Source organism: Neomonachus schauinslandi, chromosome 6 (genome assembly GCF_002201575.2).
Source record: "Neomonachus schauinslandi chromosome 6, ASM220157v2, whole genome shotgun sequence".
Lineage (NCBI taxonomy): Eukaryota > Metazoa > Chordata > Mammalia > Carnivora > Phocidae > Neomonachus > Neomonachus schauinslandi.
In genome coordinates, this window is record NC_058408.1 from 148,746,874 (window position 1) to 148,764,212 (window position 17,339).

The window sequence follows — 17,339 nt, forward strand, 5'->3', positions numbered from 1 at the left end:
AATGCATTAAATAAATGCATTAAATAAATGCATTAAATAAATGCATTAAAGCCAGTAGAGAAATAATGGATTAACTCATCAATAGTCCAAAGACCATTGGCAAACCATTTAGGGAACAGAGATGCCAAGCTTCTACCATCTGAGGACATACGTCGGGAGGAATTATAGATTTACACAAAGGAGCTGGAAAACAGGCTTAGGAAAATAATTAAAATTACTGACTGTCAAAAATTAAACAGACTTGGTGACTAAATGCAACATGGTGCCCTGGATGAGATCCTGGAACAGAAAAAGGACATTAGGGGAAAAACTGGTGAAATCTCAATGAAGTCTGGAGTTGAGTTAATCACACTGTGGCAATATTGATCACCTAGTTTAGGTCAGGGATTCTCAACTGTGGGTGATTTTGCTCCCGGGGAAACATGTAGTAATGTCCAGAGACAGTTTTGCTTTACAGCTAGGGAGAGAGGGGGATGTGCTGCTAGTATCTCGGGATAGAGGCCAGGGATGTTGCTAAGCATCCTGCAACACACAGGACAGCCCCCACAACCAAGAACCTCCCAGACCCAGAATGCCAATAGTGCCGAGGTGGAGAAACTGTCTTGGGAGAAAAGTGCTGTGATTATGTAAGATGGTAACATAAGGAGAAGCTAGATATATGGGCTCTACAGGAACTCTCTGTACCACCTTTGAAACTCTTCTGTTCATTTAAATCCTTTCAAAAGTCAAAGTTGAAAAAGTTATGATAAACAACATTAAAATAATACAAAAGGATGTTTTAACATAAATAAAAATTCAAAAGTAAAAAGACTGAAGTGGACAAAGAAAATATATAGGCAATTTACAAAAGCAGAAATATAGATATATCACATGGGAAAAGTTCGACATCAAAAAATATGCACTAATATATCATAAATACCATTTTTCACTTATCAAAATGGCATGGAAATTTTTGTAATGCCAACACTGAATGTTTGTGCATGTTCAGGGAAGCTGGTGTTTATGTATTGATAGTGTAACTTCATACACCTCTTGCAGAGAATCTTTTGGAAATCTATTTTAAAAGCCTCGAAATTCTGCTTATCCTTTGACCCAGAAATTCTTAGGAATCTGGGTTAAGGAAATCAAACGAAATACCCACAACGATTTCTGGACAAGGAAACTTATCAACACATTGTTACAAAAATGTAAAAATGGAAACAATCTATTCAACAAGAAAGTTTTAAAAACAAACAACAACAACAAAAAAAAACAGGTAAATCCATGCAATGAAAGCCTGGGTAGCCATTACATGGTTAACGGGAATATTATAGGACACGAAAATGAACTTCATAGTCCACTGCTGAGAATGAGCAGCCTCCTAGAATGATGTTTTACATGATCCCCTTTCTATTAAGAGAAGACTGGAAAGACAGAATAAAGAAAAAAGAAGTTTGTTGCATCCAAGGAATCTGGGAAGATCTACGGAAACGTGCACAGTGACGTTGCCTATGGGTAGTAGGGTTATGGTTGCTTTTTGTTTTCCACTTTTTGCTTGCCTAATTTTTAACTTTTACAATGCTTTTTTTTTTTTTTTTAACAAGAGAGAAAGAAAACGTTACAACAGCAGAAGAACTAAAGGAGAAACATTACATTTACAGTCTTTTCTAAGCATTTACATGGATGCTATGATATCTGGGGAGAAACCACAGAGCTCCCAGTGGTGCCAACAGCCAAGGAGGGCTTGGGGCTGAGACAATGAGGATGGGCTTTCCCACACCGATTACATCAGCATGAATTCTCCCTGATGTCTAGGTAAGTGACATCTTCCAAACGTACGAACCTGGGACATTCAATGCGTTTGAAGGACCACGTCTCCCAAACTCTGCTGGCTGGGGTCCAATGCACCACTCTTCACAGCTCCTTTGCTATCACTTCTAACTGAAGCAGGTTACTCAGTCTTACATGTGTATTTATGGGGGTGCAGGACAGGATGCCACTGGAACTCAAGGTCAGTTTCACCATCCACACGGGCCATCCGATCAAAATCACCGCGATATAGTCCACATTTATGCAAAAATGGATAAGCCTCTATCTTCTTAAAACACCAGAGCTTCTCATCTGCTGAATATATACCAACCTTGCAATGCATGCCCAGGCCTTCAATTTAGTCTCCTGCCCAAAGAGGGAGCAGATTTTAGGTAAAACTGTACAATTCTTCCCTTCATTTCAGCCAACTTAGATATTTGTACATGGGCAAGAAAAGACAAAGCCAGAACACCAAATATTGCCATAAGATTCTGCATATTTACAAGAGAAAGGCCGTGAAGTTGTCTGGATTTTCTGCTAACGTGGAAGGAGAAACATCAGGGGATGTGTGGACCAAATGCCCTGAGAGGTAAGAGTTGCTCAGAAGACACACAGCTCTGGGAACAGGGAATGTAGAGGTGTTATTCCTGTGGGGCCCCCCATAAATGGCATTGTTTAATATGAATGATTAGGCTCATGACACAACACACTGAAGCATCATGAAGACAAAGGCAATTCTACAGAAGATCAAAATAATGCAGTCCTTGTACCCCAATGTTTCAACTAATTAAGAAAATCTGGATTTTTAGCTTTTGCCTCCAACTTCTGAGTCTATAGAAAACCACCACCTAACGGGCCAATTTATGTAGTCCTCACCCAGACTCTGAGTTTTACTCTGAGTTCCTACAGGGCATTTATCACAAGAATGGGAGGGGGCAAGGGCAGGCATTTGGGGGAGCAGGTTCTCACTGTACGTGGCATGACAAAGGCTCTGCTCCTGCAAAGAGAGCACCTGTCCTGTGCACCTGCCCTTCGGGACCCCTCAGGGGACCTCAACCTTGAAGAGTTTGATCATTAGCCCTAGAGAGCAGAGAACCTAGATGCACAGAAGGGACATGCCGTCCTCCAGACAGAACTGTCCCTGAAGGGTAGAAGCACATGCCACCCCAAAATAGGTCACTTTGAATGAGGAGCATTTTGAGCTGAAAGCAACTGAAAAAAGGCAGAGAGAAGAAAAGCTCTCTGCCCTCTCCCTATTTGCCTAAAAGCAGGACATAAATTTACAAAGGGGTCCCTCCACCCCTCTGCACCAGGAAGGACAGAAGTTAATCACCAGAGACAACTGTAGACCATCAGCCAGGAGACAGCACCAGCAGAACGGACATAACAAACGTCAGCCTTTATCTGAGCAACAGTTTTCCTCCTTGCTTTGCGGAACCCCAGAAGCCTGAAACTGCTTGCTTTCTTTTGTCCTGTCATTTCTTCATGGAACCATCATTCTTGTTGGGACTCTAAACCCCTGTTCAGAGTCAGATTTCCCATGCATGCATTTTCCCATGTACACATGTCAATAAACTGATTTGCTTTTCTCTTGTTCATCTGCCTCTCTTTTTTTAAATAGGGGCCCCAGAGAGCACTTAGGAGGGTGGAGGGAAAATTATTTTCCCTCCCCTACAGACTTCAGAAAAGAGCTCTTAACAGGAGAGACACTTGATTCCAGCAGAGAGTCCAGTACGGGCATTCTGAAAAAGTATCACTGGTGTGTCTGATGCCCTCCCCTGGTTGAGAACACATTTACCACACTCTGATGGTAGCCCCTAAGCCACATAAGATCACCAGAATGCTCCCTATGTGAACTGTGGTACTTCATCCACAGTGATGCCCTCACCGGGCTCTGACCTAATCCAGGATATAAAAGACCCCGAGTAACAATATGGGAACAATTTCTACATTTAGCAACAAGCTACTGGGGCATCATGGCTTAAGATGACTTTCCAGGCTGGTCCTACCATCTTCATTCATCTCTCCTTCTCCCAAAGTTAGTCGGTAACACGGAAAATGTTTACATTTTTTGGAAACACCTGAGCTTCTGCTTTAAGATAATGGGGAAAATAGCAAGACTCATGAAGCCAAAGGAGTTAAACACACCACCTATTTCTCACATTTTTCTTCCCTTTTTTCCAGGGTCATCCATATTTGGACCACTTCCTTCCAGAATTCACCGTTATGACCATTCCTTTTTCCGAGAGCACGTCCACGTGAATTTCCTGCTGATAGCTCAGGTGGCACTTAGGTCTAAAGATAATTAGGTCCCACTGCATACACACCATGCTCGGGTCTCCTCGTGACACAAGGTCAGCAGCTAGCAGAGCCTGAACTGAAACTCGGAGGGGTCTCATCCCCACACCCACACGTGGGTCTTTTTTCTGCTAGGTCCCCCTGATGATCACCAGTTCTCAGGCAGATATAGATGGCAGCTTTGCAGTTGCCTAATTTAAAAGATCAGACCATGTATCCTGTCAGCCTGCCACAGTCCTTGAAATCAGGTCTCTTAATCTCATCCCTGGCAAACCTGAGCAAATGACCCATTAGAATGACCATTTCCTAAACAACATAAGGACATAAACCACTCATACAACTAAGGGAATTAGGAGGGAAAAAAGGGGGGGGCCACTTTTTTCTATAAAGACAGTTGGGGTAGCTGACATGAACAACTTTTAGAGATCATATGATCTGAACAGCATAGTCAAGATTATGGGGAAAACAACACAATCCCATCAAGATTTACCAAGAACTAAATGAAAAAACACACACGGAAAAAAACAAAAACCTTCAAAATGTTTTTGCAACACTGTCCATATGTTTTCCCTTTTAACATTAAATCTGACCATCTAAAGGATAATAAAGCAGTTGTTCCATGACAATACTTAATCTTAAGGAGTTCTTGGAGGAAACGATAGTTGGAAACTTTTTGCCGCTAAATTTTAAAACCAAGTGGGAATACTATAGTTTTCAATTCACTTTTTTATAACCTACCTCTGGACAGTGAATCTTACATGGCTCCCCACCCTTTCCTGGCCAGAGAGGTTTTAGATATGGCCACGGGGAGAGGTGGTTTGAGGAAAGACAAGGCAGCTGGCTTTTAAGTGACGCTGACATCAGCAAAGCTTTGTTGGGTCATCAAAATGGCCTGCCCTCCACCCAGTACACAGGTCCTGTGCAAGGGCTCTGTGCTCTGCCGTGGAGAGGTCAAGGCCAAGACTCAGACCTAGATCCTGACCTCAAGGGCCATGCAATCTAGAGGAGGAAAATGGTCCTCACAAATAGCAAATACATTATATTAATAGGCCATAAAAGTCCTGGGAGTTGAGTACTTGAGAGATGTGGCTGGACCACGCGCTGAGGCTCGTCTCAGTCTGGTGAGCAATGAGAACAGCTGAGCAGGCTGGTCCACAATCACCACGGACCCTAAGGAGGTTTGGGCATAGTGTGAGCCAACTGTTCTCAACCACAGGGGATTTTGACATGCCCCCAACCAAGCAATGTCTGGAGATGTTGGTTTGGTCACAACTGGGAGGGAGGGCTATTGGCACCAAGTGGGCAGAGGCCAGGGGTGCTGCTAAACGCCCTACAGTGTACAGACGGACCCCGCAACAGAGCATGATCTGGCCCCAAATGTCTAGCTGCTGAGACCTAAAGGAGGAGGACATGAAGGGTGGGGTCACCGGGAAAGCCAAGGTCAAGGTGAGAAGCAGGAACAATGGACACTCACCAACAATCACAGAGATGCCAGCTCAAACCATAAGGCTGGATTTTTCATCTTGGAATTTGCAAAACTTAGTAGATTGGTACCTAATCTTGGCCAAGCACATACAGAAAGGGCCTTTGCAACCCTGAGAAAAGAAGCTTCCACCTAGGCTTCTCCTGGAGTTGAACTTGGCACCATGCCCCAAGAACCCTAAAAAGGTTGATACTCTCTGACCTAGACATGCCAGTTAAACTCTAAAAGTTTTTCCTTTTGGAAAAAATCTAGCAAAGCCTTACACACCAAGTGTCCGCATTATTATTATTCCAAAAAGTGAAAAATGAGTAACAACTTTAAGGGCCAAGAATGAAGAAATAGTTAAATAAACTATGATGGGTCCAGAAAACACACCATTTCAGTCAATAAAATGATCTTTGTAAAGTACTGTTAATATCAGGAAATATTTATGACATAGTGCTAAGTAGCAGAGACCCGAGGGAAATCACATACGTAGCAGGATCTCGACTATTTATTTATTTTTAAAGATTTGATTTATTCATTTGAGATAGAGAGAGAGAGAGAGAGCATGAGCAGGGGGAGAGGAAGAGGCAGAGGGAGAAGCAGGCTCCCCGCTGAGCCAGGAGCCCGCATGACCTGACCTGAAGGCAGACGCTTAACCACCTGAGCCACCCAGGCGCCCCAGGATCTCGACTATTGAAAAGAAAAAGCATATATGCATAAAAAACAGTGGAACAAATTCACCAAAGTATCAACAATGATTATTAAGCTTTTTATTCTGCATTTTATTAGTCTCAGTTTCCTATAATGTATTAGTTTTATAGTCAGGAAAATAAATCTATCTTGGCATAGAAGTTCATGAAAGCAATAAAGGCCTGGGTGGAGGTAGTGGGTGTGGATGCGGAGGACAGGGCACAGCTGTGGGAGACTGTGGGCTTTGCCAGTGACTGAATAGGGCAGCGAGGGACAGGGAAGGAGTTCAAAGAGGACCCAGACTTCTGAGCCTGGGGTCCAGGAGGTGAGATGGTCGCTACCAAGAACAGGAGCAAATGAATCTGAGTATAAAGGTGGCAACAGTGGCCTGATGTGCCATCAGGAGGCCTGGGGAACACAGCCAGATGGGTGAGCACGAAGCCTGCCCCTCCCCCCCACAACTAGCAGTTGCTTGGGGCAAGCCCGTTTACCTGTTGTACTTGTTTACCTGGAACCTGGAGGTAAACAATGTTCCCACCTCATGGCCTTTGAGGGAGCAGTAAAGGGATGAAAGCCCTACTGTACGTGGCACAGCTGAGACGATGCTAAGACCCCAGTACGGAAAAGCTGCGGTAGTCTGAGCACTACCGCTGAGCGGAAATCCTTCTGCTCCTGCCAGACCTCAGACATTTGCCTCCCGACCCTTTGCAGTCCCTGTCCCTCTCTTTCCCTGGGCGTTCTCAAACTCTTCTGCAGCATAAAACTCCAACTCTAGGAAGAAGCCCCCAACCACACCTGTAGCCTAGAACATTCTCCCGAGCTCTAGATTCACGGGCCCAATCTCCAGCTTGCCGACTGCGCTGGAAGGTCCCGCTGACACTTCAAACATATCCCGACCTAGTGGTACTCGGGATCTTCTCGGCTCCTCCTCACGTGGATAAAAACCCCATCTGGATAAAAACCTTCTCTCCTGTTACCCAAAATACACAAACAACTCTTAAAACTTGACAAGAAGAAAACAAACAACGCCATTAAAAATGGGCCAACACCTTAAGAGACACCCCACCAAAGAAGATACACAGCTGGCAAATAAGCATCCGGAAGAATGTTCCGTGTCCTATGTCATCAGGGAATTGCAAATTAAAACAACTACACATCCATTAGAATGGCCCAAATCCAGAAGGCTGACCACACCAAATGCTAGTGAGCCGCGGAGCAATAGAAGCTCTCCTTCGTTGCTGGTGGGAAAGCAAAATGGTACAGCCACTCTGGAAGACAGTCTGGCAGTTTCTCACAAAACTAAACATACTCTGGGAAGGCTTTCTGTAAAAGTAAACAAACAAACCAACAAAAACTAAGCATACTCTGACCACGTGATCTAGCAATCCCACTCCTTGGTATTTCCCCAAAGGAGCTGAAAACTTACATCCCCACAAAAACCTGTGCACAGATGTTTATAGCCGCTTTGTTCATAATTGCCAAAACTTAGAAGCAACCGAGATGTCCTTCAGTAGGTGAGCGGAGGAAACCATGGTCTGTCCAGACAAGGGAGTATTATTCAGTGCTAAAAACAAATGAGCTATCAAGTCGTGAAAAGACATAGAGGAATCTTAAATGCATATTGCTAAGTGGAAAGAGCCAATCTGAAAAGACCACATACCGTATGATTCCAACTATAGGACATTTCAGAAATGGCAAAACTATGGAGACAGTAAAATGATCAGTGGTTGACAGGGGTTAGCGGGAGGGAGAGATGAATAGGCAGAGCACAGAGGATTTTTTGAGCAGTGAAACTATTCTGATACTAGAACGGTGGATACATGTCATTATACATTTGTTCCAACCCATAGAATGTACAGCACCAAGAGTGAACCCTAACGTAAACTACAGACTTCGTGTGATTATAACATATCAATGGAGGTTCACTGATTGTGACAAATGTACCACTCAGGGGGGGATGTTGATAGTGGGGGAAGTTGTGCATGTGTGGGATGTGGGATATGTGGGAAATCTCTGCAACTTTCTCTCAGATTTGCTGTGAACCTAAAACTGCTTTAAGAAATAGTCTATACACAAAAACAACAGCGACTTCTCTAGATGCTTAAGTCAGAAATCTGGAGTCCACCTTGCCACCTGTTTGGCTCCCTCCTCCCAAGCTCACCGGTACTTGAGGCTTGGGAATTCCACTATCAGACTTCTCCTACCCCGCAGCCTCCAGTACGGCCCTCAGATACTCCACAGCAATGGCCTCACCTGCTTCTGTCTCTCACCCTTTGAGAAGCAAGACCATCTTTTTTTTTTTTTTTTAAAGATTTTATTTATTTACTTGAGACAGAGAATGAGAGAGAGAGAGCACATGAGAGGGGGGAGGGTCAGAGGGAGAAGCAGACTCCCCGCCGAGCAGGGAGCCCGATGCGGGACTCGATCCCGGGACTCCAGGATCATGACCTGAGCCGAGGGCAGTTGCTTAACCAACTGAGCCACCCGGGCGCCCAGCAAGACCATCTTCTTAAAGCATACATTACAACATAGCATCTCATTACACTTGGGATAAAATTTTAAATCCTTATTCTGGTCTCTAAGCCCCTAACCATGACCATGACTGTGGCCCGAGCTTACCTCTCCAGCCTCGTGGCACAACTTACTATGTTCCGTGGTAGACTGCAGGTGGTCAGTCTGGTGCAGTGCAGGTGCACTGACCTTCTCAGCCACTCCCAAGTGCCAAGACCCAAAGCTTTGGCACACAATGGCCTCTCCACTTATGCTTCAAGAATCAATTTAAAAGCCTCGCCCTCAAAAGGTTCTTGCTAACCCCTGCCTGCACCACAGAGTGACTTCTCCCTCTGCCCATTCCTACTTTCTTTCCCTCTTCCCATCCACGGATGCCAAGACCGCTCTCTAATAAATGCCCGTTAACCTCCCCCTCAGAGTTGGGTTTCCAGAGAATCCAACATGCATGATTGGCAAACAGGGTAAAGTTTGTTTTGGAGGACGAATGATTCAGAGTCAGCAAATTTCAGCCAGGAGGCCAAATTGGTCCACTGCCTGTTTTTGTAAATAAAGTTTTATTAGAACATGTCCGCACTCATTTATTTATGCATTGTCTGTGGCTGCTTGAGTTGAGCAGTTGCTATGGAAACCATCTGGCCCTTTACCCAAAAAACCGTATAGACCCCAGTTTTAGATCATTAAAGAAAAATCAAATTTGTAAAATAAGGGCTCCTCAAATGTCTTCTGGCTCCTCTAGTAAGAGGTTCTCATGGGACCGAAGCAGAGCCTAATGCAGATTTCTCTGGAGGCTTGACATGTATGCATATAGTCTGTCATTTTCCCTTGAGTGATGGAAGTACTTTCTTCATGACATAAACCTGCCTCACTAAACATGTATTAGATTATAGCATCAGAACACTGGTAGACACAGTAGACACTTCGCGATCCAGTAGGAATCCGGTCATTCCTCTCCAGTGAATCCTCTCCAGCCATCCACATCTTTGTTCACCAGTGATGCTAAGCTCCACTGGGGACTTCTCAGACCAAGGCCACCAGGAGCCTGAGCACGGGCTGTAGCATACTGAGACAGAGAGTCTACCACAGAACATCAATGCTTGGGGCAAATCAAAAAAGTGCATTCATAAGTCTCTTCTCCGAAAGCGTCTAATGAACTTCCATGGATGTCTTGGGAACAGGGGAGAGCTTCAGATCTAGGCCACAGATGCAAAATGAAACTGACAGTAAGAAACGTATCAAAGTCAATACTGTTTTAGGCATGCAACACCCAGCAAAGAGAGAACTACTCAAATCAATATTGTATATCCCACAGAACACCACAAAGAATGGGATTTCAGTCTGGGAAGGATTTCTGAGCCAATAAATTCTAACTACCAAATGACGGACGTGGCATATTACATTTAATTAGAAATTAACCGTGTAACTCAGTCTCCTAATAGATTCTGGCCACCAGATACTAATATTACTCTAGATGTCCACGAGTAGTCTTCAAACATTCCCACTGTGGTGAGAGTGGAGACGGGGCCCACCACTGAGAGAGTCCCCACCAATCAAACCACTCTGCTTAGGGCTGTCACTGCGAGGGTGCAGCTTCCGGCACTGAATGGCCATGTGGACTCAGGCAAATCATTTCATCTTCAAGCCTCATTTGTCTTAGCTGCAAAATAGGGATAATGATACTGTCTTTACAGAACGGTTTGAAGGATTCCAAGTGACGGACACAACTGATGTCAGCCAGGGCCTGGCATCTAGGATCTGCGCGGTATATGCTGTGGTCATTGGAAGGATGAGCGCTGAAGACGCTGTGACCCTTCCTTAGAGCAGGGCAGGGAGCTGAGCAGTGCCCATTTGTGGGTGCTGGCAGGAGGCATACCAACCCATGGAGATACAAAGAATGGACATACGGGGACTGAGGAGAAGGGCAAAACAGAAAGCAACTCTTCAGCCTCTAGAAAGAGAACAGGTCTGTGTGCGTCAGTTAGAAGGCGATGCCCCGATAGACATGGCCTATCTATACTGCACCAAAAGTTTGCAAGTCTCCCATCTTCCCTAATCTTAGTAACCTTTCTGCGTGCCTGTCCTGGAGGCTCATTCTAGAACACAATGTATAGGACTTCCTGTCTGGTGACCTAACGACTAGAACTGAAACTGCCTTAACTCTGTTCGTAGAATCTTCCAGACTGCACCTCCCTTGTGGCTGAATGTCAGCAAGGTGGCTAGAGAGGAGGCTGCTCACGCAGGATTTGGGGATCCTCCAGATAAAAAGGATCAGATTCAGTAATGATGAAATAGGAAGACTGCTAATAACATGTGTGACCACAGGAGGCTATCAAGAATGTCCCTGACGAGTTCCCAGTTCCAGAGAGGAAACACATAACAGCTCCTCAGAGTTTTTTTAATTTTTAATTTTTTTTGAAGATTTTATTTATTTATTTGACAGAGAGAGAGAGAGCACAAGCAGGGGGAGCAGCAGAGGGAGAGGGAGAAGCAGGCTCCTCGCCGAGCAGGAAGCCCGATGCAGGAATCAATCCCAGGACCCTGGGATCATGACCTGAGCCTAAGGCAGACGCTTAACCTACTGAGCCACCCTCAGAGCACTGTGTAGGTTAGCCCAGGACAGACTGTGGTAGTTAGAGCCCATGAGTCGTGCTTATAAATCTCAAGCAAGAATTCAGTAGCGTGGACAAGAAGGGCTTTCTTGTCACCTGGGAAGAAATACATCCCATTGCAAATGAGTTTCTGAGTGAGAAAGTATGAAAATCTGGGGAGGGCTGTGTGAGTGAGTGTGTCTACGCACACATCTGAGGCCTGTGCCCAAAATGGTGAGTTCAAGTTTCTGTGGTTTTTGAGCTGGATGGCTGAGGGACCCAGAGTCACATGGACACTCTCCCTCACACAGATTCACCTCAGGCAAATAGAACAGAGATTCTTTTTTTCAAGCTAGAGGGGACTTTCAAGAATACCAAATGCACCTCCTCTCTAGCCACCTAGAAGAGGAAACAGGCTCCAAGAAGTAGGGTGGCTTGTCCACCTTCACTGCACAAGAAAATAGATCGGCAACTCTTAAAAAGGTGAGCTGGCCTCTGTGAATAGCTTTCCTCAAATGGTAGAATGAGGCCACATGATTCACAGCCACTCAAATCCTCCACATGGAATCCTTGGGATCTGGAGTTATTCTGAGGGAAGTCGGCCCGTGGGAAGTAGAATTAATTCAACACTCTTTGCCTAAGAACATCAGTTACCCGAGTAGTCATTCTACAAAGTCAAAGTCAAATATCTTTTCTGCACCAAAGCCAAAATAAGTTAGGGTGGGGTGGGGGATTTTCTCTGCTCATGTTCCTCTCCTCTGAAATCAATCTTTGGGACATGGCTCTCGTGATTTTTAAAGATCCTTTGGTGGAAGTGCCACAAACCCAAATGATTATTTCACACCACGCGACACAACATAAAGACAAGGATGGGCTTTGGAGAGGGTGGCAGACATACAACAACGTAGGTTGTAGGTTTCTGGAATCTTCACTGACAAGGAAGAGGAAGTGGTTGACTTGGGCAACTTCTTAAAAATACTAAATTGAGGTCCATCTTTGCAACAGTGATAAGGCCTTATTTCTTCCTTTTTGCAATAAGTCTTGTAAGACTCAGAGGCATTTTGATGGTCTAATCAACCTGAAAGCCATGTCAAATTGCCTTAAAAATCTCTGCGCATTCAGTATATACATACTTGTTAAAATTAATTACATCATTTACCATTTCTACACACATTATAGCTTAAAATGTTTTAGTTATTTTTATTAATTAATAAAGCCTTAATGGACAAAAATTACACTATAAAATTATTGTATGTATGCTGCATTTCCAATTTTACTGCTATTATCTTTAAATATTTCCCCCAAATGGAAAGTCACTAATTTATAAATCAGAGTCTCTCCTGGAAAGTAAAACTGAAAATTGGAAGCTTATACAGAGAGAGAAATCTGGTGTCAGGCTAAAGCCTGTTTTCCTCTTCCTGATCTCCTAAGAAAGGTAAAGTGTGCCCAGGGCTGCTGACATCCGGGAACCGTGGCAATGGCAGAAATAGCAAATTCTAGCCAAGTTGCCCCAGAAAACTGCTGCTTTTGCAGTTTGGAGAGTCCCCAATTTGCATCTTTTTGAAAATGTCCCATAATTACTAATTCCCCCCCCACACACACACACACATACACTCCCTTACAGACGATTATTTCTAAGAGCAATCCATAAATACAAACTGCCGGATTGAAAAGGAAAGAAGAGCAGGACTGTGGACCCTTCCAGATACCCAGATGTTCAGACCAGAGATACAAAACCTCTGGGCGTGGACAGCACTTTTTCCTCTTCTCCCCGCTTTGGAGCGATATGGGCCTAAAATAACTTCATCTGCAGGCTATAGTTTCCTGCTCAGGACATTACAGGGTCTGGAGCTATTGTTGGAAACAAAACTTTGAGGGAAGGTCCCTGAGAATCAGATAACAGTATCTGTGAAAATCTAAGGCAGACATCAACTCTGAGCTACCAACTGCCAACTCAGAGCAGAGCAGATAAAGCGATGCTTCTGAGAACCACTTCTTGAAATAAGGGAAGTCATGTAGAAGAAACTCACTACCCACCTTGGCAGGGGACTTGCACAGATTACCTGAGGGGTGGGGATCTGTACTTGGGGGCCCCACCTCCCGAGGATGAGAGTGTCACTCACCTGCTGTGTAACTCCAGCCAGGAATGTGGATGGACAGTTGGCTTCCACCACCCCCGGTGTGCCGAGTGGTATAGTCCTCTCTCCCTTTTCTTACTGTGACCTGGTGAACTCCCACACCCGAGAATGCTTGCTTTTCCAACAGACGCGAGCCCCTCCAAGGACAGGTGCGGGGCCCCAGATGCACCTGCTCCAAGGACAGGTTTTCCTTCGAGAAGCTTCCTTGCAAACCCGGGTTCCAGCGGGGGCCTAGGAGGTTCTGGTTTCCCTCCGTGAGCTCCCGCTTCAAGGCACTGCTCATTGGCCCTCCTTTAGCCGTGCCGTCTACTCCATCTGGTGTCAATCCGTGTGAACTGCAGTTTAGGTTGAGCGACAGGACCGACCTGTGCATTTTAGGGCCAGCAAGCGGAGGCTGCTCAATGGGGACGGAGAGGGACCGGTCTAGATAGTAAATGGAATTGGGGCAGTGCTGAGACACCCTGACATGGACGCAGGAGCTGAACACCAGCGGCCCCTTTCCCGACCGCGCGGCGCCCGGAGGAAAACTGTTCTCTCGGTCGTCCACATCCGTGATCCAGTACTCGTGAGCCTCGCACAGCCGGGGGTCCATCTCCTGCACCTTCAGCCTCATCACAGAGCAGTTTCTGGAGCACTCCGCGCAGGTGAACGGTCCCTGGTGCCCACAGGGCTCGGCACCCCCAGCCGGAGCAGAGGCGTCCCTGAGCAGAGTGCCCTGGGCCCGGCTTGTGTACCGCGGGCCCCCCACGGCCTCCCACGCCAGGGTGCCGGCTGCGGGGCCCACGCGCCTGGCCGTGATGGTGATGGACGCAAAGCCCCTTTGGGGGCCGCTGCACGGCTTCTCCTCATTGGGTGGCAGCTCCGTGTCAGGTCCTGGCTCCTGGGCCGCCGGCGTCTGAATGCCCAGCCTGCCAGGAAGGAGGGCGAACGCCCGGCTGATGGAGACCCCGCTGCGGTTCACCCGCGACGGCCTGGCCGGAGGCACGGCGGCCCGGTTTGCCTTTGATTTACTCTCATCCATCAGCTGTGAAATGACGAGGGATGAAATCATTTTTGTGCTGCGCGATGCCAGAGTCTCCTGCAAATGGGAAAAAGATGACAATTATTCAAACAGCCTATTGTAACGCAGGCGGTCAACTCCCTTTCAAGGGCCAAGAGGACATCCCAGAACCCTGTTCTCGGCCAAGGCCCCACCTCTGTGTGCTCGGAAGGGCAGGAAACCCAGATCGGTCTGTGAAACGGCTATATATTCTGGAATCATTCTTCTGATCGGGGAATTGGTTTTCTCTGCTCAGTGTCTATTCTTAGTTTATTTAATGATGTTTGTGTGGATGGGGATCATCAGATTTCAATAATCACCTCCATTAGGCCCAGGAGCACCTGAAGACAGGTTCACAGCCTCAAGCGGGGAGGGAAGATGGAGTTCTGGAACAGGGCTGGGACTTGGGGCAAGGGTTTATGTGGGAAATGAGTTAGCACTCCTGGGGGGCGGGAGGCCTCTCTGTCTGCGTCCCCAACCCCCTAACACAATCCTCTAACTTTGCTGATTCACACTAGGATTCAGTGGCTCCCCATGCTTGTCATGGTGGGGGTCAGATCCCAGACAAGGGAACATAGGCGATCAAACACCCAAGCTGGACAGTTACCTAGACTAACACAGCGACCATGAGAATCACATATCAGAAAGGGGGTGGAGGGGTGTTGGACAGGACAGATGTGGTTCGTCTGCGTTTCAATGCTCAGGGGCAAAGGCAGTTACTGCCCAGGAGAGGGATCAAGGTGTTCCATGCTTCCTTATCAGCAGATCTGTGTCCTAACAGTAAACTGCTCGTGTGTCCAAAACAATGTGCTGAGATTTTTAATAAAGCATCTAACCAGGTCAACACCAGGAGGAAGAATCTCTTCAGTCCTGGTTTTGTTTTTAATACATGTATGTGTAAAACACTGCAGAAAACGACAAGGGCGACTGAATAGTCAATGCTCACAGGGTCGTAGGCCCCCATTCTGATGCTCAGTATTCTAGTTAAAACGAACCCTTGCCTGCAACAGCACAGGACCCAAAATAATCTGGTAACCACTCAACTCCCACCAGGAGTGGAGCCTTCACGAGGAGCCTGGAGGCTTAATTGGTGCTTCGCAAGGAAGCAGCAATTCTCACGCTGTAAGGGGCCTGAGAATCACCTGGAATGTTCACAACTGCAGGTTCCCCAGGCTCCAGAGTTTCAGATTCTGTAGGCCTGTGGGTGGGGCCCCGGCATCTACATTTTAACCAACATCCCGGTGATTCCGATGTAGGTGATCCAGGGAACACACTCTGAAAAGCTCGAACAACTGTTGGTCTTTTGTGTTTGAGAAGAGACAATTGTTCTCTTTTCCTTAGATGTGATAAGAAAGCACAAAATTTTCTTTTCTTCAGAGCAGGATTAACACTCATTTATGCTACTAACGTAATGCTTTCCTCCACCTGGACTTTTGACAGGAGGGCTGGCCCATGGGATCTTAATACCCAAGGCTCCTGGCATTCTGTTAGCCACGGGAAGGTGGTCGGCTTTTCAGTTTTTCCTTTTTTTTTTTTTTTTCCTGTTTTTCATCACAATCCCTATAACCTGACACATGGTTAGATTTTAAAGATACATGGGAAGTTGCAAATTCAAAAGATAACCAGAGACAGGTAAAGAAGATGCAGAGTCGTCTTAAACTTCAGTTCATCTTTAAAAAAATCTAAATATCACTGGCTACCTTTTCCCAGGTGGCTAGCGAGCTCCAGGGTCTGCTTGAAACCTCTTTCAAGGTGGGGTCTTCTCTTCAGCACGTCTCATAACACATAACAACCTGGGAGCTTGTAGAAGCCTCAGCCCCGGACAACGGCATCAGAATCCCTGGGGGTGGGGCCAGGCATCCTCATTTTTCGTTTCCAATGTGATTCCAGCAGGCAGGTGATGTTGAGAAGCACCACCTGATGCTTCTGAGGCACCTCGCTCTTTCTACGCGTCACTCTCCACGGCTGGGGTTTACATACAAGAACAGTGAGATGGACCTAGCACCTACCCCAGGCAGTTTGACTTGGTACATAGTCCCTCCCTAGTTAAATTCAGTTCTGATAAAATTGTGCCCATGCATCCTACCAGGTGCATAATCATACCTGGTAGGAATTCCTTTGGCACAGGTCTCTGAAAGAAAAAGCAAATATTCATCTTGGAAATTGTGCTGTGTTGGTCTTATTTTATACTTTATAGCAATGTTTCCCCAAAGGTTGGGCAAGTGACCACTTGCATAAAAAACACCTGGTGTGGGGAGGGTTAAAAATGCCAATTTCTGGACGCTTCCCTCCCCTCTCTAGACCTAAGGTGAATCAGGAGCTCTGGGGATAAGGCCAAGCAGCTGTGTTTTTAACCAGCTGCCAGGTGATTTTCTGCACAGATACGGAAGAAGGAATGCCAGGCCAGGATCAGACCTCCTGGGGTCCCTCCTAAGCACATGCTGGAGGGATGCCCTGGGGCTACACCGGGGGTTGTGGGTACCAATGTAGGAGGTCCTAGAGGCTCAGAAGGATGGGATAGAGAATCGCCCACCATCTTATTACCTTGGGCCTGGCAGGTGTAACTGACTTTGAGTCCATCAAATGCAAATGGATGAAGGAAGAGCAACAAGAATGAAATGAATTTGAACTCAATTCTGAAGCTGGGAAATCACCTAGTATGTCAGGGTGACACTGTTCCTGAGGGGAGAGATGCTGATAGAAGCCCAGTCCCAAAGAAAAGTCTCTTTGCCTTCTCTACCTTACCAGGAAGTTTTGGAGATCAGAAACAATGGAGGACGTGAAAGTACCCCTCAAAACATGAACATGATATGTCACTGCAG

At 46.1% G+C, this 17,339-nt stretch overlaps 1 protein-coding gene across 3 annotated transcripts in view; it reads right to left on the bottom strand.

Annotated features, from left to right (window-relative positions):
- C6H10orf90 (chromosome 6 C10orf90 homolog) overlaps window positions 1-17,339 on the bottom strand; it is a 205,714-nt gene that overhangs the window by 48,750 nt on the left and 139,625 nt on the right. For all 3 annotated transcript variants that reach the window (XM_021703859.1, XM_021703858.1, XM_021703860.1), the window contains one exon: window positions 13,464-14,556. In XM_021703859.1, the coding sequence (XP_021559534.1) occupies window positions 13,464-14,556 (1,093 nt within the window). The remainder of the gene's footprint in view (window positions 1-13,463; window positions 14,557-17,339) is intronic.